This window comes from Melanerpes formicivorus, unplaced genomic scaffold (genome assembly GCF_026170545.1).
Source record: "Melanerpes formicivorus ecotype bairdi unplaced genomic scaffold, bMelFor1.0.p_v2 SCAF_6, whole genome shotgun sequence".
In the NCBI taxonomy this organism is placed as follows: domain Eukaryota; kingdom Metazoa; phylum Chordata; class Aves; order Piciformes; family Picidae; genus Melanerpes; species Melanerpes formicivorus.
In genome coordinates, this window is record NW_027142358.1 from 1,738,182 (window position 1) to 1,759,426 (window position 21,245).

At 45.9% G+C, this 21,245-nt stretch overlaps 1 protein-coding gene across 1 annotated transcript in view; it reads right to left on the bottom strand.

Moving 5' to 3' along the window:
• TRUB1 (TruB pseudouridine synthase family member 1) overlaps positions 1 to 20,645 on the bottom strand; it is a 40,888-nt gene extending 20,243 nt beyond the window's left edge. Inside the window, exons 1-3 of the mRNA XM_068139301.1 lie at positions 20,464 to 20,645; positions 17,521 to 17,613; positions 11,059 to 11,114 (exon numbers count right to left, since the gene is read on the bottom strand). Coding sequence (XP_067995402.1) covers positions 11,059 to 11,114; positions 17,521 to 17,613; positions 20,464 to 20,608 — 294 coding nt within the window. The 5' untranslated portion in view covers positions 20,609 to 20,645. The remainder of the gene's footprint in view (positions 1 to 11,058; positions 11,115 to 17,520; positions 17,614 to 20,463) is intronic.
• Between the last annotated feature and the right edge of the window lie 600 nt (positions 20,646 to 21,245).

The following is a 21,245-nucleotide window of genomic DNA, read 5'->3' on the forward strand; positions in this document are numbered from 1 at the left end:
AGCAATGCTCAGCTGATAGAAGGAAATGTTTTAGCCCTTGTAGGCCACAGACCTTGGGAAAAACTGCAACTGTGTAGAGAGAAAAAAGCCTTTAGCTGATTACCAACGGCCATTGTGACTCAGGAAGCCACACAACGATCCGAGAATAAGAGCTGGTAAACATTGCAAGAGAGTCTTTTGTCTTCTCTCTGAACTTAGAAAAGTGATGCTTGATCGTTTGCTTTTTGTCTAACACCTGTCTGAAGCCTTGCCCGGTGATGTGTGTTCCCTGGCATTTTCTCAGCAGCCAATCATGAGTCTGTAACTGTCGGACGGACACATTTAATTACCAATCACTATTTGCTTTTGATTATGTTAGCCTATATAAAGAAAAGACTTTGTACAATAAAGTAGACACTTTGCTTGCATCAAGCTTTGTCTCCATCTCTCAATTGCGGAAGCAACCCAGGACAGAACAAGAGGACACAGTCTCAAGCTGTGCCAGGGGAGGTTTAGCCTGGATGTGAGGAAGACATTCCTCACAGAAAGAGAGATTGGCCATTGGAATGTGCTGGCCAGGGAGGTGGTGGAGTCACCACCACTGGAGGTGTTTAGGAGGAGACTGGAGGAGGCACTTAGTGCCATGGTTTAGTTGATTAGATGGTGCTGGGTGATAGGTTGGACTTGATGCTCTCAAAGGTCTTTTCCAACCTGGTTAACTCTGTATTCTATCTTGTGGCAACCAGGGAATAAGAAATTCATTGTCAGTAACATACAATAATGCAGACAGGATGGAGACCAACGCTAAGTTGGCACAAGGTTTCTCAAACTCTGCTCTGGGAAGGGATTGTGGAATTACAGTAGAAAGTTCTGGTTCTCTGAAAACTTTTCCAGGTGTCAGCAGCCATCAAAAAAAGCAAACTATTAAAGGGGTGGTGGAGTCGCCGTCATTGGAGGTGTTCAGGAGGAGACTTGATGGGGTACTTGGTGCCATGGGTTAGCTGTTTGGGTGGGTTGGATTGGTTGATGGGTTGGACGCGATGATCTTGAAGGTCTCTTCCAACCTGGTTTGGTTTATTCTAAATAAAGGTTTATTCTAAATAAAGGGTGTTAAAGCTGATACAGACTACAGACATAAGTAGGGCAAGTTTTATTAATAGCCATGCCATCTTTGCACTGCATTGTGCAAACATACAAGGAAGTATTCTCTGAATGTTTGCACAATAATGTGACACGTAGCAGGCAGCAGAAATGTCAAGGCTCCTCTGTCCTTTAGCTATATTAAAGGAATATGATATACTGCATCTAACACATTGTTGTGAATATGCCCTCAGAAATGAGCGGCAGATGTATCAATGAAAATATATGTCAAGTTTATATATATATATATATATACACACACACAAACTCTGTAACGGAGTATTTACAATCACCCTTCACAGGTATTGATATTTGGTTAGTGGAACTATCTTTACAGAATGTTTATGTATGGGCACTTAAATCAAATGATTCACAGAACTTAAGAATCGAAACTGAATCAGAAAGCGGCGGGGGAGGGGTTGGTCAGTGACCAGCAACCCTCCACCCGGAGCAATTTAAACGCTACCTTAGCTGAAACTCTATAGAGAAAGGCTTGGCTTACTCACAAGCTGAGACCTTCGTGAAGTCTTCTCTTAATAATGTTTATAGTCCAAAGAACGTGGCACGGATGTGGCCTAATAAGGAGACAGGAAATGGCGCCGGCCGCGTGGCTGCACCGTGTGGCTGCTGCTTCTCCCAGGATACAAAGGTTCCCCGCTCGGGGGAGGCTGTGGCAGGTCAGCAACGCTGGTTCACACGGGCTACCAGGTTTTCTCCTGCAGCGATGGATCACGCAGAGGTTGATCCCACAGGGTATTGTCCACACCACCGCACGCAGCTGGGTGACGGTGGCAAAGGACCATGAGGCCTCTTGGAGCACTGGTTTGAGTCCCGGACAAGGTGGATCACAACAGCCCTGGCACGCACACAGATACAAGCTCCAACACGAATGTGGGTAGCTCATTTACCAAACGACCCCTGTTTACCATTTGCCCCAGTGAATACTGGTCCAATGAGCATCTGTTGCTAACGCAAAGATTAACCAATGAACTGACACCTACCAAATACGGCAGAAGTATATGCTATACCCAGGGAAACAAACATATAGCCTGGCCCTTGTGCACCACAGGGGTGAGACCACACCCAGGTAGGCTGTTTACCTGGACTCAGTGGTGCCAGGATCCCCCCCTGCCGCCTCTAGAAAGGAGGGGGAACAAAGGAGGGTTAACACACAGAGAAGTATATCCTAGAAATGTTTGGGGCACAATCCTGACCATAAGCATCATTCACTACACACATGAAATGGTAACTAAATGGGTGAAATTAAGCAACCACTACATGTCAGCAAGAATTCTTTCAGCCAGTCTACAAGGGCTGAAACACATCCATCTGCCAATGGGTTAATATTTTTCATAAAACAATCGCTCCATCTCCAATCTGCCAGTTCTATTCCTCAAGGGAAACATATAAAACACCTTTCAAAACAAGCCTGGGAACTAAAATTCATAACTCCACTGGGTTCAGAAAGAAACACATGAGCTCAATAGAGATATTGGATTTATGGCATACTATAACATTGCCTCACACTAACCCCTTCTCATGCCACAATATACAATCTCCCAGGCTCTCTCCTCCCCTAGGAGATAACCTTATCATCGTGTCCTTCTCTCTCCTACCTCCTCTGTAAGGCAACAATAATTTCTTTAGGCTTGAACAGAGGCAAAATAATGGCATTTTGTGTAGCTGCAATCCATTTTGCTTAAATGAGCAGGTAACATACTGTACTCTTTTTGTTTCCTCTCCCATCTCAATACAAACAGAAACCGAGTCAGACCCTTGGTTGTTGTGGATGGGATACCATCAACAAAGAGGTGTGAGAATATAAAAGGGTATGAACCACAGAATGAAAAATGAGAAGGTGCTGCAGATGAAAAATTTCCTAGGGAAAGAGGTAAAGAGCAAACAAACCACTTTCACGTGGCTTCCTCCAAGACAAATATAAACAGCTGGATACAATAATACTGCAATTAGGAAGCAAAAGCCCAACTAAAACCATAGATGAACACAAGCAAGATGAGATCAGAGGAATCATTCATCAAGCAGTAAGTCCTCCTTGCCTTGTGACTGGAAGCTTGGCTGATCAGCTGGGATCAAAACCTTGCTACCCCACACAGGAGATAAATTGTTTTATTAAAGCAGGTAATAAAATGCAGGCCATCTGTGTGGAAGAGTCTGAGGTCTTACTGACAACACTTTGCCCACACAGGATCATTGATACACTACAAGCACTACTTTTTCATTCAGAAATGGTCTAAAATAAATTCTGACCAAACCTGAAATGCACTTAAAAGTCTGTGGCTTCTGGTTTAGATCTGAGAAAGGGCTTGCATATCCAAACACCTGGCTTTCTGGACTACACCAACGTGGTGGGGTTGAAATTTTCCCCCCAACATTAACTTTGGCAGACCAGACCAGTTGGAAGCAAATGAAAGCTGTATTTACAAGCAAACTACACTCTACAATGGAATGCAATGAATGTGTACAAAATATACAGCATTTACAATATTTACAGGTATTTACAATTAATAAACAGCACAAGAATCCCCCTGGTCTCTGACAAGGTGAAGCTAGCAGCTTCTTCATTTCTGCCTTGCCCCCCTGCCCGGTACAAAAGGGAGAAAGAAGGAGAGAAAGTTGCTGTTAGACTTAACCAAAATGATGCAGCCAGGGTCTAGCAGAAGCAAGTTAGTATCTTCCCAGGGCAAAGAAGCAAGAAGAGAAGAGCAGACTGGTTAGAATAGAATAGAATAAACCAGGTTGGAAAAGACCTTCGAGATCATCGCGTCCAGTCTATCATCCAACACCACCTAATCAACTAAACCATGCAACCAAGCACCCTATCAAGTCTCCTCTAAACACCTCCAGTGATGGTGACTCCACCACCTCCCTGGGCAGCCCATTCCAATGGCCAATCACTCTCTCTGTGTAGAATTTATTCCTAACATCCAGCCTAAACCTCCCCTGGTGCGGCTTGAGACTGTGTCCGCTTGTTCTGGTGCTGGTTGCCTGGGAGAAGAGACCAACCCCCACCTGGCTACAACCTCCCTTCAGGTAGTTGTAGACAGCAATAAGGTCACCTCTGAGCCTCCTCTTCTCCAGGCTAAGCAACCCCAGCTCCCTCAGCCTCTCTTCATAGGGCTTGTCCTCCAAGCCCCTCACCAGCTTTGTTGCCCTTCTCTGGACTCATTCCAGCAAGTCAACATCCTTCCTGAACTGAGGGGCCCAGAACTGGACACAGGACTCAAGGTGTGGCCTAACCAGTGCAGTGTACAGGGGCAGCATGACTGGTTTTGGTACAACCAATCTTATGGTAGATATCTCCCCAATGGAATAGTTCAGAATGATCTTTGGTTTCCTTTTTACACCCAACAGTGATTTATTTACATTTTACTACTTTTCTGCTCAAGATCTGTGAAAAATCTTAAAGGCACAGCCTAAAACTACCACAACCAATTAGTCTAATAAGAAGCATTACTACTACCCACAAATCTTGCCCTTCAAAAAGGACGTGAAAAACATCAGAACATGAAAAAAGAAAATGCACTGGTTTAATTTTACCAGCTCCAAAAGAAAACAAGATGAAGCAAAAAGCTCAGCTGGCGATACTGTAAAGAAATGTTTAAGGTTAAGAGCACACACCATGAAGAGGGTCCTTCAAAAGGAAAAGTCTACTCAATCTTCTTGCACTTATAACCCAGCTATAAGAACTGCAGCACAGACTGCTTTTGAAACACATTGGGGGGGGGGGGGGGGGAACAAAATGCCTGCAGTGAGGCTCTTCAAAAAGAAAATTAGGATTTCCAAAGAAATAGCTCTTACACCACCACGGTGTGCATGTTAATGTGCAAACACACAAATGCTGGCAGAAGAGAGGTCTCAGAGAGGCAGAGTTCTTGTATTTCTCCTGAAAATAGACAGAAGAAAAATGTTGCAGAGGGAGCACCACTGTATTACTGGATACTGTAGAGTCCATACAGGGCTCTGGTGTCTAACAAGCTAACAAAGTCACAAGAAAAAGCTTCCTTAGTTCTGCTTCTTATACAACTACTAGATGTGCTTTTTAATGCAGTATTAATTCATTGAACTCACTGCCAAAAGATGGAAGCTAAGGAGACTTAATTCAGAAAATTACTTCATGGAGAAAGCTAGCAACCTTTATTTTTGAAAGCTTAAGGGATAAAAATTAAAGCTTAATTTTTAGGACAATAAAATAATCTCAGGAGGCAAAGAAACAATATCCTTTATGGACACTTTGTTCCACAGCATCTGGTGCCAACCCCCTAGAGAAACAATTCTGTAATATAAAAACTCTGCTCCCAGAACCAACTAACTTAGTGCCTCTCTCTCTGAAACTCTCTTACACGACTTGAAAAAATTCCTACTTAGGAAAGCCCTCTCTGACATGATACAAGTGTGGCTGGCAAGTTCTGGGACCTCATCACTGAACCAGCACTCATTTTCCTTCCAGTATTCGTAAGAAGTTAAATTTTAACAAATGCAATAAATCAAAGTTGTTATATAAAGGTACCTGACATATCTTTACCTCTTTTTCACAGTATCACAGCATCACCAAAGCTGGAAGAGACCTCAAAGATCATCAAGTCCAACCTGTCACCACAGACCTCGTGACTAGACCATGCCACCAAGTGCCACATCCAATCCCCTCTTGAACACCTCCAGGGACAGTGACTCCACCACCTCCCCGGGCAGCCCATTCCAATGACTAATGACTCTCTCAGTGAAGAACTTTCTCCTCACCTCCAGCCTAAACTCCCCCTGGTGCAGCTTGAGGCTGTGTCCTCTTGTTCTGGTGCTGGTTCATGTCCTCAGTTTAAGAAGGACATCGAAACACTTGAATGTGTCCAGAGAAGGGCAACAAGGCTGGGGAGAGGCCTTGAGCACAAGCCCTATGAGGAGAGGCTGAGGGAGCTGGGATTGTTTAGCCTGGAGAAGAGGAGGCTCAGGGGTGACTTCATTGCCCCCTACATCTACCTGAGGGGTGGTTGTGGCCAGGAAGGCGTTGGTCTCTTCTCCCAGGCAACCAGCACCAGAAAAAGGGGACACAGTCTCAAGCTGCGCCAGGGGAGGTTTAGACTCAAGGTGAGGAGAAAGTTCTTCACCGAGCGAGTCGTTCGTCACTGGAATGGGCTGCCCAGGGAGGTGGTGGAGTCACCATCCCTGGAGGTGCTCAAGAGGAGATTGGACGTGGCACTTGGTGCCATGGTCTAGTCATGGGGTCTGTGTTGATAGGTTGGACTCGATGATCCTCGAGGTCCTTTCCAACCTTAGTTATACTGTGATACTGGTTGCCTGGGAGAAGAGACCAACTCCCTCCTGGCTACAACCACCCTTCAGGTAGTTGTAGAGAGCATAAGGTCTCCCCTGAACCTCCTCTTCTCCAGGCTAAACAATCCCAGCTCCCTCAGCCTCTCCTCATAGGGCTTGTGCTCAAGGCCTCTCACCAGCCTCCTTGCCCTTCTCTGGACATGTTCAAGTGTCTCAATGTCCTTCTTAAACTGAGGGGCCCAGAACTGGACACAGGACTCAAGGTGTGGCCCAACCAGTGCAGAGTACAGGGGCACAATAACTTCCCTGCTCCTGCTGGCCACACTATTCCTAATGCAGGCCAGGATGCCATTGGCCTTCTTGGCCACCTGGACACACTGCAGCAGTCGATCAGCACCCCCAGGTCCCTCTCTGTTTGGGAGCTCTCCAGCCACTCCGACCCCAGCCTGTAGCTCTGCATGGGGTTGCCGTAGCCAAAGTGCAGCACTCGGCACTTGGACTTGTTGAATGCCATCCCATTGGACTCTGCCCATCTGTCCAGCTGGTCAAGGTCCCTCTGCAGTGCTCTCCTACCCTCTAACAGATCAACATCTGCTCCCAATTTGGTGTCATCTGCAAACTTGCTGTTGCCTGTCTCAATCCCCTCATCCAGATCATCAATGAAGATACTAGAGAGGATGGGGCCCAACACTGATCCCTGGGGGACACCACTAGTGACTGGCTGCCAGCTAGATGTGGCCCCATTCACCACCACTCTCTGGGCTCGGCCCTCCAGCCAGTTCCTAACCCAGCACAGAGTGCTGCTGTCCAAGCCACGAGCTGACAGCTTAGACAGCAGTTTGCTGTGGGGGGCGGGGTCAAAGGCCTTGCTGAAGTCCAGGTAGACCACATCCACAGGCCTCCCCACATCCACCAGGTGGGTCATCTGATCATAGAAGGAGATCAGGTTGGAGAGGCAGGACCTGCCCTTCCTAAATCCATGTTGGCTGGACCTGAGCCCTTGGCATTCCTTCAGGTGCGCAGTTATTGCTGCCAGGATAATCTGCTCCATAATTTTCCCTGGCACTGAGGTCAGGCCCTCTAATCATTTGGGGCTTGGGTTTTACACTGCCCAGTGATTCTTTTTGCATAGTGTTTCATTTTGGAGGAGCCACAACTTTTGAGATTAAATGTTCTAACTAGTCCCTCTCCAAGCTTGTGCAACCAGCATGAACTACTTGGGCAATTCCCCTCACGTCACTGAGCATCTGTGGGTTCGGATTTGCGTGGACCATGACAAGAAGTTGCATTCTGAGATAAAACCAATATGCCCACACTTTCTGATCATTGAGAGGCAGTAATTTCAAGCACAGTTTGATGGATGGCCAAGTTCTGGCCTCATTCACACTAGTATGACTCAAATTCTCATAGGGTGAACCCAGTTCTTAGCTCCCTGAAACACATGAAAATTAAGCACGGAATTGAAGTCTGAACATTTCAATTATCCTGTTTTATGCCACAGAAATATAAATAATAACTGGTGGAAGGCATCTCCTCCCAATGGAAACTATTAGAATAACGAAGAATTTCCTTGCTTAAGGCTCTTTGGGTTTTTTCCTTCTCTGGCAAGTCCCTGATCAGTTCCCTCATTACTTCTATGTAGGCAGCATATTCTGGTAGATAAGAGGTTTTAAAACAGGATTATTGCTTTGGAAACTGCTAGCTAGCATTTTCTAACACATTTCCCACCCAAAAAAAACCCCAAAAAAATCACTTCTACATTGTATTTGAGGCAGATTAGTCACCCCTAAGATGGAGTTGCTCAGGAACAATTCAACATAACAAAAATTGGTCCACCCTCATTACATTCATTTTACTGGTGAATGTAGGAAATATTTTCTCATTCTACTGCTTCTATTTTGCAAACACAATAAAACAATTTCTCTCTCTCAGAAAAAAAACTAAATAAGGCAGTGCAAAAAGTCCAAGCATGACCAAATCCCAGAAGAAAGAGAAACAATTCTCCTATGGAACATGTATTAAATGATCAGTATTTAAATTTCATACACAAAAGGATTCAGCTTCTTCCCCTCATTTGGAGTATTTGAAAGAAAATAAAGCAAACAAACAAAACCTCAGCCAGCTTGCACATATTTTTAGTTCTGGATAAATATTAAGAATTCCATGAGAAATCTGGAACATTAAGTAGGTACTGCCCTTGGCTGCACATTTCTATTTGTTTTGAGTTTAATTCATATGGAGGTCAAACCAATGGAGAGCTGGATTTACACAGAGAGCATAATGTGCGTGAGCTGCAAATCAAGTGATAATGTTCAGAGCTGCCACACAGACTTGGGACTAAGTTTCACACGATGTGGGGGGGTTACTGAAATAAATCAGAAAGAGTCCAATCTCTGGCAGAGCCACCATATGGAGTTTATTGCAGTAACATACGTTCTGGCCACTCAGCATAGCTCTGCTGCCAACAATGCCAGACCAAACTATTTCTTTATGAGCTACATTCCTACCACCAAGCACTAAATTCTACCCGGAGAGGATCAGGTGGTTCATCTGAAGCTTTACAGTAATAAGAGGAACAAAAGAAAAACATCACAAGTCAGCATCCATAACGGTAAAAAAGGATGAAATAAGAGTATACACTCCTAGCACATGGCATGGGATCCAAAAAGACACTCAATCCTACTGCACACAGTAGTGTATCAGATGCCTCACTATAATATAAGCCACTGTTGTCAGTGTGGCAAAAAAACCAAATAAGCAGACATCCCTGGGAGACCCTTCAGCTTCCTTAAGTTTCTCTAATTAATGTATTCCTAATTTACTGAAGTATTAATAGACAATAGGAAAGCACAGACAAACTCCAAATAAAGGCTCATGATGACCACATCAGAACCCTCAAGCCCCCAGCTCTGCTGCTGATCTACTGTAATTTTGCTTGCCTCATTGGAGCAAGTGCCCACAACCTACACCAATCAAAGGCCAGGTGACAGCTGATGGAACTAGCTAGGGTAGCTTATTGGACTGGCCCCCTGCCCATTTCTCCTCTTTCCTCCCCTTTCTTGCCCTTCAGGAGCAGCTACAAGCTTTCTTGAGCTACCTAGGGACAACGTTTAGCTAGATAACATTCCTACTGGCTACGAGACTTCAAACTCAAGTCACCATGGAACTTGCACATACTCTCTTTTGCCAAAGAGGTTGAAACCACTGCAGCCATCACTGCTATTTCCACTGTGAACATCAGCTGAAGAGATTCTTACTTGCCATATATTTTTTAAATCAACAGTTTTCCCATATTTAGCTATGACGACTTAATTTACCTGAAAGAATGCCTATTTTAACTTAGAAGTTTTTTGAAAAGAGATATCAGGTGATAACTGCTTACACTTCCAGCTCCAGCTGCTTCCTGCATGTTTGAAAACACAGGTGTCTCTGAAATCTGGTCCTATCAACTCTGAAATCTGGTCCTATAAACCAAATGCAAACCCGTTACTGTCAGTGCAGAGACTGCCACCTAACTACAGGAAGTTTTGGATCAGACTCTACAGCTATGTCCTTTCATCCTTGCTGTATTCCCTTCTGTCAAGTTATTCGTCTTTGAGTTGAACTGAAGACTGTCAATCAAATTCTACCTCTAGCTATCAGTTCAGCACCTGTGAAGAGCTTAAATGTTCAGTCCAGGAAAGAATGGGAAAAAATAGCAGAATAAAATGCATTATAAAGGCTGGCAACTTGCTGAGCACACTACTGGCTTGCCCTGAGTATGAGATGAAATTTGGAAAGCTTAACTGATTTCATTTTCACCTAAGCTTCTCATTTAAAATAAATGGCTAAACCCACTGGATTTTACTTACAGAGAAGCAAGTATCACTGGTAATTTATTCTTGGGAGCATATGCACTTGTTTATGTATGTAACATCTACAACCTGCAATGCACTCACCAAGACACAGTACAACTAATCCAAAGCATCAATGAACAAGGTTGCTATGCCAGGGCTTGAGTTTGGAGTATCTCATGCAGCCACAGGGCTGTTGTTACCTTTGGCTTCTTACACATGCTTATCCATGTGCTTCCAGAGCACCCATCTACAGAGATGCAATCTGGAACCATAGCTACTAACACAAACACAAAACACTCTTAATTCCAAAAGGTGCCTCTTAATGCCTCATGGTATTTAAGAAAAGAAACAGACCATCTGTTACTGCAAGTTAAATAACAATTATGTTATCTACACACAAGGAAAACAACCAAAAACTGAACCCTCATACACAATTATAACCTGAAAACATCATTTACAGTGCCATCTTCATTACAAGTTTTCTCCTTTTCATTTTGTTTTGTTGGGTTTTTTTGTCTCCTCTACCCCCTCTGGTTGTTGTTGAAAACTCTAAACAGTATAGAAATCCTCCTGTAAAATGGGAACTTGGTCTTCATTAGCATTTTGCAGCAAAAATAAGCCAACTTTTTAAAAATAACCTTTCTGGAAGTCTTAATATCAAATTTCTGATTAAACACAGAAAGGAAATGAAATACACATTGAAACTGAATACATAGGATGGCTGAGATATTTCTATGTTGATGCAGCAATTCACTGGAAGAAAAGAGAGAACAAAAGCAAACCAACCCACTAATAGAAGTCATTTAACATTCCTTACCTTGGAACCTGCCAACATAGTACTCAGCATTTTTGTTCCTTTTCCAATACCAACCACTGCAAAGAGAGGAGAAACACCACTTCAAAACAGGTCTGCAGTTCCCTCATTCGACACCCTTCACTACTACCTATTTTTCTAGTCAGAAATATGGCCTTTCATGCTCTGCTACCATATAGAGTCAACACTTAGGAGAAAGTATCTCTGATGTTCAAACAACATGTGACTAGTGAAAGGGAAAAAAATTCCCAGTGAAAAAGACAACTAAGCTTCATCTGTCGTTAAAACACTTGAATTCAAGCCCTGGATTTATTTACCTTTTAACCCTGGATAGTGCAGTGAACACCATCTCTAGATTGCTGAAGGCTATGGCTCACTAATACCGATTCCAGCCTTCACTATAACTGAACAATCCTTTTAAAGGTTGATAGTGACCAAGAGGAATACAACCAAGAAAGCATAATGGAATTCTTTATCAGGCTTAGGGCATGATAATAAAAGGTCCAACTAATAATAACTGAAAGGTCCAACTGCCTCTGTCAAAAAATCTTTTATAATTGAACTCTGCAATTACTGTGTATGTACAGAGTGCTGTCTTCTCTGTCTTAAACCAGCATTCTGCAGAACAGCCATCAGTCAGCTTTCCTAAGAGAGAGAAAAAAAGCCAAGCTTTTTAGAGCAAGGTGCTTTCCCTCAATATGTGTTCCTACTGATTTTCTCCACATATGGCAATCCAAAGAAATTATGAACATTTTTAGAAGGAGGTTAGTTTTATGCACAACTCACTGCTTACATCCTTCATTTTAATAAAACTTCAGGAGCTAAGGGAGATGCAGGAAATTGGCTCTTGTGTTAACTAGGAGCCAGCAGCAAAGCCATCAAATTGACAATGAACTTTTTCCTTTGAAACAAATACTTGTGCTCTGATGCTTCTCACTCTTTCTGTTCTGACTCATTGGATTGATTCTTATTCTCAATCACTTTGCCTCTTTTTCCTGGGGGGGGTTCAGTCACACGCCCTTATGCTTGAGCCTTTGTGTACTTTCAGTTCAGCCTGTTCCTGTCGTATTTGCCAGACAGGGAAGAGCTGCAACAAGTCTGAGGGAAGGAGATAAGCACACAGTAAAACTTCATTACTGAGCATACTTTCTTTTTGTTTTTTGCAACATGATGACATCACTGGCCCTTCAACTTAACTGCTGAGCTGAAAATCCCTGAGAAGTGTCAAAAGGTTGGATAATTTCAAAGGCAGTGAATGCTTTTGTGAACAAGACACTAACAATTTTATAGAACAGAACAGAATAGAATAGAACAGAACAGAATAGAATGGAACCAAACCAGGTTGGAAGAGACTTTTGAGATCATCGAGTCCAACCTATCATCCAACACCACCTAATCAACTAAACCAACTAAACCATGGCACCAAGCACCCCACCCAGTCTCCTCCTAAATACCTCCAGTGACGGTAACTCCACCACCTCCCCAGGCAGCCCATTCCAAGGGGCAATCACTCTCTCTGTGTAGAATTTCTTCCCAACATCCAGTCTAAACCTCCCCTGGTGCAGCTTGTTCTGCTGCTGGTTGCCTGGGAGAAGAGAGCAACCCCCACCTGGATACAACCTCCCTTCAGGTAGTTGTAGACAGCAATAAGGTCTCCCCTGATCCTCTTCCTCTCCAGGCTAAGCAACCCCAGCTCCCTCAGCCTCTCCTCACAGGGCTGTGCTCCAAACCCCTCCCCAGCTTTGTTGCCCTTCCCTGGACACCTTCCAGCAACTCAGCATCCTTCCGAAACTGAGGGGCCCAGAACTGGACACAGGACTCAAGGTGTGGCCTAATCTGTGCTGAGTACAGGGGCAGAATGACCTTCCTGCTCCTGCTGGCCACACTGTTCCTGATACAGGCCAGGATGCCATTGGCCTTCCTGGCCACCTGGGCACTCTGCAGGCTCATGTTCAGCTGTTGTCAACTAGTACCCCCAGGTCCCTCTCTGCCAGGCTGCTCTCCAGCCACTCTAACCCCAGCCTGTAGCACTGCATGGGGTTGTTGTGGCCAATGTGTAGAACTGTGCACTTGGATGTGTTCAATCTCATGCCCTTGGACTCTGCCCATCTGCCCAGCCTGTCAAGGGCCCTCTGCAGAGCCCTCCTACCCTCTAACAAATCAACACCTACCCCCAACTTGGTGTCATCTGTAAACTTACTGATGATGGACTCAATGCCCTCATCCAGATCACTGATAAAGATATTAAAGAGGTAAAGATATTAATGATCAGCCCCTGTGTAGGAGGCCTATTAATGCAAGGTAGCACAAACTCAACTTGCCAGACTACAGCAAGGTTTAGCTGAGTTTTTAATTTTGACACTTTCTCATTTTCTACTATGGAAACCTAATTAATAAATGCCATACAGAGACAAGCCAAGTATTTACAATTCCCATTCTACAGCATGAAAACTAGAACCAGAACTCTGGTTCTGGCAACCAGCACCAGAACAAGAGGACACAGTCTCAAGCTGCACCAGGGGAAATTTAGGCTCGAGGTGAGGAGAAATTTCTTCACAGAGAGAGTTGTTAGCCATTGGAGTCTGCCTCCCAGGGAGGTGGTGGAGTCACCATCCCTGGAGGTGTCCAAAAAAGGATTGCATGGTTGCCATGGTTTAGTAGTCATGAGGTCCTGGGTGACAGGTTGGACTTGACGACCTTTGAGGTCATTTCCAACCTTATTGATTATATAATTCTATTCACTAAAACTTGACCTACAGATTTTGGTGAGGGGTTTGGAACACAAGCCCTATGAGGAGAGGCTGAGGGAGCTGAGGCTGCTTAGCCTGGAGAAGAGGAGGCTCAGGGGAAACCTTATTGCTCTCTACAACTACCTGAAGGGAGATTGTAGCCAGGTGGGGGTTGGTCTCTTCTCCCAGGCAACCAGCACCAGAACAAGAGGACACAGTCTCAGGCTGCACCAGGGGAGGTTTAGGCTGAAGTTCTATACAGAAAGAGTGATTGCCCATTGGAATGTGCTGCCCAGGGAGGTGGTGGAGCCACCATTATTAGAGGTGTTTAGAAGGAGACTTGATAGGGTGCTTGGTCACATGGTTTAGTTGATTAGGTGGTGTTGGATGATGGGTTGGATGCGGTGATCTTGAAGGTCTCTTCCAACCTGGTCTATTCTGTTCTACCTTTGCCTCTTGTATCTAAAATAGGAGCTGTAACACTGAGCTGTAGAAACTGAGTCCCAGCTCTTACCACCTTCCAAATTTTCACTCTCCAGGCCCCAGTGCAGGGCCATCACACACCACACAGCATTTAAATTGCTTTTCACTCACATGTCCAAATTCTTTCCTTATCTAAGCTTACCATAAGTAGGAAGAGTATAGAAGTATATAATCTAAAACTATTAAGGCATGTTATATATACTTTTAATATGTTTTATATTATAGACAAATAAAAAAGTGTATTTTCTGATTAAAAGCACTGCTCAGTTATTTGCAGTACACTTGGCACACTATTTAAGACCCCATACCAAAGTTACAGATATGCAATACATAAAATTTGGGAAACAGCAGAATAAAGCAAAAAAAGGTTTCAATAAATAAATATTTCTATTAAGCTACTGTCCATGAGGGGAAAAATAACTTTCTGCCCTACCACCCTGACCTAAAAAGCAGCACACATTTCCTGAATAACTTACTTTTGTGTCCTCCTCTCTCATTATCCTATGCAAACCCACAAGAAATTTGGACACTTTCCCTTTCCCATCCCTCTCCAGTTTTTTCCTTTCTAATCCAGCCATCATTGATTTTTCTCTGTGTGTTTTGTATGGCAGTGGAATGAAAGATCCTGTGCCTTTTTTTAATCAATACACAGCATATTAAAGTGATGCATTTCTCTGTCTTCATCAAGCACATCAAGCCCAAGTACTTTTTGTCATGCCATGGAAGCAAGCTTTGGAGACTGCTGGATACCTGAGAGCAGTCAGAGAAGCAATTAAGAAGTACAAGTGATTTTTTTCTTTTCCTGTGGATCAATGCTGTTGACTTTCCACAATGAGCAGTGGAAGCATACTCAAAGGGAAGATCTGTGTGAAAGGAAAATGTACGCTTCAACAACTCAGCATTCTCCAATGAGCAGCCACACAGCAGAGGAAAATGTGCCTGTGCTTTCTTCTAGCCCAAGAATTTTGCAGTGTCCATGGGTGACAGACATTACCGGCCCATAGGCATCTACTAGCAACAGATTCAGCAAACAAGGACCCCTTGAGGGAAGCTGTTACATCAAAACTCAGTGGATTTACTTTCAGTTGATACTCCTTGTTGCATCTCAGGAACAGTGTGGCCAGCAGGAGCAGGGAAGTCATTCTGCCCCTGTACTCTGCACTGGTTAGCTCACACCTTAAGTCTTGTGTCCAGTTCTGGGCCCCTCAGTTTAGGAAGGATGTTGACTTGCTGGAGCGTGTCCAGAGAATGGCAACAAAGTTGGTGAGGGGCTTGGAACACAAGCCCTATGAAGAGAGGCTGAGGGAGTGGGGTGGGGTTGCTTAGCCTGGAGAAGAGGAGGCTCAGGGGAGACCTTATTGCTCTCTACAACTACCTGAAGGGAGGTTGTAGACAGGTGGGGGTTGGTCTCTTCTCCCAGGCAAGCAGCACCAGAACAAGAGGACACAGTCTCAAGCTGTGACAGGGGAGGTTTAGGCTGCATGTTAGGAAGAAATTCTACACAGAGAGAGTGATTGTCCATTGGAATGGGCTTCCCAGGGAGGTGGTGGAGTCACCATCACTGGAGGTGTTTAGGAGGAGACTTGATAGGGTGCTTGGTTGCATGCTTTAGTTGATTAGGTAGTGCTGGATGATGGGTTTGATGCAGTGATCTTGAAGTTCTCTTCCAACCTGGTTTATTCTATTCTGTTCTGTTCTATTCTATCTGTTGATTTTCACTACCAAAAGAAGTCTTGCTGGCAGAGCTACAAGACTGTAGTAAGCTGTAGTCTGCACATTACTTGTTGGTGACAAGGTATGACACGGGAATAACACACACCCGCAGCCGAGTTTTCAGCAGCAGCAACTGAACACATCCAGCTCCTCCGTAAAACAAAGGAATTTGATAAATGGATTGCTATCAAAAGACAAAAATCTCTTTGATAACTCTTCATAAAGCAAGACAGGATGCAAAAACTGTTTCTATGCTGAGCCTCCAAACTAAAAAAAACAAAGCATGAGTGAATTGCTCTTGCATGTCTTTCATTTGCTGAGCATTACAACCCAAAAAGCTGCGACAAAATCCCAGCACAGCATTAGTTTAAGAAGAAATACTTTTTAAAATTATGATGACTCTAAATCCCCAGCTTAAGTTAAAAAGCCATCAATTTCTGAGGTAATTCAGAATTCATTACAGAAGAGTCTCTCTATTTTCGTGTAACAACTCACAATTTACTTCAGAAGTTGGGGGAGGGGGAGGATACAGTCTTCTGTTAAGAAACAAAGGTAGATGAATAGAATCAAATCGAAGCGACCAAGTTGGAAGACACCTTCAAGATTGTGTCCAACCTATCATCCAACTCCATTTAATCAACTAAACCATGGCACCAAGCACCCCATCAAGTCTCCTCCTAAACACCTCCAGTGATGGCAACTCCACCACCTCCCTGGGCAGCACATTCCAGTGCCCAATCACGCTTTCTGGGAAGAATTTCTTCCTAACATGCAGCCTAAACCTCCCCTGGCACAGCTTGAGACTGTGTCCTCTTGTTCTGGTGCTGGTGGCCTGGGAGAACAGACCAACCCCCAGCTGGCTACAACCTCCCTTCAGGTAGTTGTAGACAGCAATAAGGTCTCCCCTGAGTCTCCTCTTCTCCAGGCTAAGCAACTCCAGCTCCCTCAGTCTCTCCTTACAGGGCTGTGTTCCAAACCCCTCCCCAGCTTTGTTGCCCTTCTCTGGACACATTCCAGCAAGTCAACATCCTTCCGAAACTGAGAGGCCCAGAACTGGACACAGTACTCAAGATGTGGCCTAACCAGTGCAGCATACAGGGGGAGAATGACCTCCCTGCTCCTGCTGGCCACACTGTTCCTGATCCAGGCCAGGATGCCACTGGCCTTCTTGGCCACCTGGGCACACTGCTGGTTCATGTTCAGCCTACCATCAACCAGCACCCCCAGGTCCCTCTCTGCCTGGCTGCTCTCCAGCCACTCTGACCCCAGCCTGTAGCACTGCATGGGGTTGCTGTGGCCAATGTGTAGAACCCGGCACTTGGATGTGTTAACATGAATATGTTAAAATGATGCAACTGAAATTTAAGCCAAACCACTCTTCCACAGTCAACTGTCCTTTCCCCCCTCCCCCCTACCTCCCCGCTGAAGTGCAAAGCCTGCCACCATTATCCCAAATTGCTCCTCCACCTCTGATTTCATGTAGGAATGCAAATGTGTCCTGAAATCATCTTTTGATCACTGTATTTAGAACTTTCATTACCCAGGACTCCTGCTGCTGCACTGTCCAGCGTTCCACCATGGCCAATTTTCAAAACCTGACTCTTTTTGTTCCCGTTTGTTTGCACACCAGCTTCTGCAAACAGAAATTGAAAGGAAGCATTATAAAATAGCCCTTAGAACATAGGAAAACCAGCACATATATATTCCCAGCCTGCTAAAGGAGACAAAAATCAATTATTTCAGCTATGAATTAGTAGTGTAGAAATTGCTGTACTGAATAAAACCAATGATCCATCCAGGTCTACTCCCAATCTCAAACCATTTCCAAGCTATTTCCACTTAGACATCAAGTCTTACATGCCATTATAAATAGATGTGCAGGAAACACTGCTGGAAAACCTGGTGGACAGTTCACCTGTGAAGTCTAATTAACAAAACACACATGAACAAACAAAGGGTTTTCAAAATCACCTGTTATGCACAACTGTTATGCTGCACAATCTGAGCAGTTCTCATTGCATTTAGTTCCACATCATGGGTCATATTCCCACGTACACAGCCCTGTGGAAACTCTGAAATGAACTAAACTTGCTCACTGCTGCCTTCAAAGTGTCTCACCATACTTCTCCTATCAAGCTGATGACTCCAGGAATTTTGCAGAGTCCAATGCCCCTTATTTATTTGCATGAAATATGGCAAATACTCCAAGCTCCCTTACCTATTTCTATTATCTTTCCACCATGCCTTGACATCAGGCAATCAGGCATGATCCAGCTAAATCTCTTCCATACAAAGCTGAATTGAAGTCTGTGCCTACACAAGAGTTCACTACAGAGTAAATCAGCCTGCATAAGCACTTGCCAGTCTGAAGGTGTGGTCTCACTTCATCACCAAGTGCCCCAAAGCCCAGATTAGATGATCAAGTCTGTGTACTGATTATAAAGAGAATCTAAGCCATAGTCCCTCATGCTTTTGCAGTGCAAACACTCCCCCCCACACACACAAATACCTGCTGTGCAGGCTGGTCTGTTTTAGAAAAAGCCAATTCTGTATACTGTGACCAGGCCTTTCAAACTCCTTAAAGCATTGTGATTTTCAGTCATTTGGTGATTTATTTATTTTTTAACAGCAACAGACAGCAGGACTGAAGAACATCCTGCCACTGCTCTGCTGCAGAGATGCTGCTGACACCCCTTCTGTCAGACAGATGCGCACTGTCCCTGAGACCACATTCATGCTGGTACCCCCTGCACTGCACACTGTAGGACTGGTGCTTTCTGCTGGGGCAAATCTCACCCCCAATGAAAACAAAGGCTTGCATCTTGCTGTACTTTAGGCAGATGCCTGCCCCGCACAGGCACATGATGAACATGGCCTTACTGTGCAGCATGACCAACACAGCTAGTCTCAGATGGACGCAGCAGCTCCACATGGCAAGCCAGAATGTATCCAAGATTGGCTCTGTGCCACTCCACAGCTGTCATAGGATCACAGGATGTTAGCAGTTGGAAGGGACCTCCAAAGATCACAGTATCACAGTATCATTTAGGTTGGAAAGGACCTCGAGGATCATCGAGTCCAACCTATCAACACAGACCTCATGACTAGACCATGGCACCAAGTGCCACGTCCAATCCCCTCTTGAACGCCTCCAGGGACGGTGACTCCACCACCTCCCTGGGCAGCCCGTTCCAATGACGAATGACTGGCTCGGTGAAGAACTTCCTCCTCACCTGGAGTCTAAACCTCCCCTGGTGCAGCTTGAGACTGTCCCCTTGTTCTGGTGCTGGTTGCCTGGGAGAAGAGGCCAACCCCTTCCTGGCCACAACCACCTTTCAGGTAGTTGTAGAGGGCAATGAGGTCATCAAGTCAAACCCGCCCTGCCAGAGCAGGACCATAGAATCTAGCACAAGTTGAACAGAAACACATCCAGATGGGTCTTGTAAGTATCCAGAGAAGGAAACTCCACAACCTCTCTGGATAGCCTGTTCCAGTGCTCTGTGACCCTCACAGTGAAGAAGTTCCTCCTCATGTTGAGGTGGCACCTCCTGTGCTGTAGTTTATATCCCTTGACCTATCACAGGGTGCAATGGAGAAGAGCCTGTCCCCTCCCTCTTGACTTCCACCCCTCAGATATTTATTTAATCCCCTGTCTTCTCTTCTGCAGTCTAAACAGCCCCAGGTCTCTCAGCCTCTCCTCACAGGGCAGTGCTCCAGTCTCTCAATCATCCTGGTAGCTCTCTGTTGGACTCTCACCAGCAGATCCTTGTCCCTCTTGAACTGGGGAGCCCAGAACTAGACACAATATTCCAGGTGAGGTCTCAGCAGGGCAGAGTATAGGGGGAGGAGAATCTCCTAATGTACCCCAGGAGCCCATTGGCCCTCTAGGCCACAAGGGCACATTGCTGTCCCATGAAGAACTTGTCCACCAGGACTCCCAGGTCCTTCTCCACAGGGCTGCTCGCCAGCAGATCACCTCCTAACCTGTACTGGTGCAGTTCATTATTCCTTCTCAGGTGAAGGACTCTGCTTTTATTCTTGTTGAACATCCTTAGGTCAACTACTACTAAACAAGCAAACAAAAACCCAAAACAAACAAAAAAGAAACTAACAAACCACAAAACCAAACCAAACACATGATCCCCCCAGCATTTTTCTGAATGCCGAGAAATGGGGTGCCGTGGCTTGGCAGGGGCCGTGGCTTGGCAGGGGCTGCGGCCCCGGCATTCTCACGCACGCACACTGCGCTGCGCGGCACCCACCCCTCAGCCACGCCGCGCTGGGCATCCCCGACCACACCGCTCCAGAGCCAATTGGGTATTCGCGTCACGCCGGCCTGGTCCTGCTCTGGCACTGCGGGCAGGGTCCACCACACTCATCTCCCTATCCCCATTTCCTTGCTTTAACACCTCGGGCCTCCCAGCCCAACTCGGGGAGCTTGTGCCTCTCAGCGCCGGCCCCAGCCCGCAGCCCAGCCGCCTACCTGCCAGCAGCCTCTCCTTCAGGAGGTTGAGCACGCCGGCCGAGGTGGGCCCCTTGGGCTTGTACACGGCGAACAGCCCGCTCAGAGAGAAGAGCTTATCAGCGGACTTGCCGAGCACCACCCCACCCGCTTCCCTGGCGGCCATGCTCCCGGCAGACCGCGCCGGCCGGGGCAGCCGGCCCGCCGCAGCACTTTCCGCCCCGCCCGCGGGCCTCTGGGAAATGTAGTCCGCGGCGGGCCGGCCTCCACCACGAGTCGGCCTTAAGGGGAGCCCGCCGGGCGGCAAGTGGAGCACCCCCCGGCACGGCACGGCACGGCACGGCACGGCACGGCACGGCACGGCACGGCACGGCAGCCAGCGGCACGGTCGCGCTGGAGGGACCAGCTGCGCAGGACCTGGCTGCTGTTCAGAGCCCTCCTGTCTGAGCGAGGTGGCTTTAGGTGGCTCCACCAGGCGTGGGCTCTTTGCAAGCATTGTCGGGGAAGCTCAGGTTTTCGGTGTTGTACTTCTGTTGCCCAGATTAAAAGAATTGTATTCTGCTGACCGGTTGCCGAGCCCATTAATGTTTCTGCCTTTGTATGTGTAAGAGAGGTCTGGGAAGGCAGCCTCCTCTCAGCGCTTTCGCCTCCATGCTGAAGTGCGGGGGTTTTCATCTTCAGCCCTGATTTGTACAGGCTCGTTTCTCTGGCCCAAGGCGTTTATGGAAGCTGTGCTGGAGCACAGCTGCAAGCTGAGAGCTTGGATGTTTCATTCATGCATTTCATGTATTCATTTGTAACAG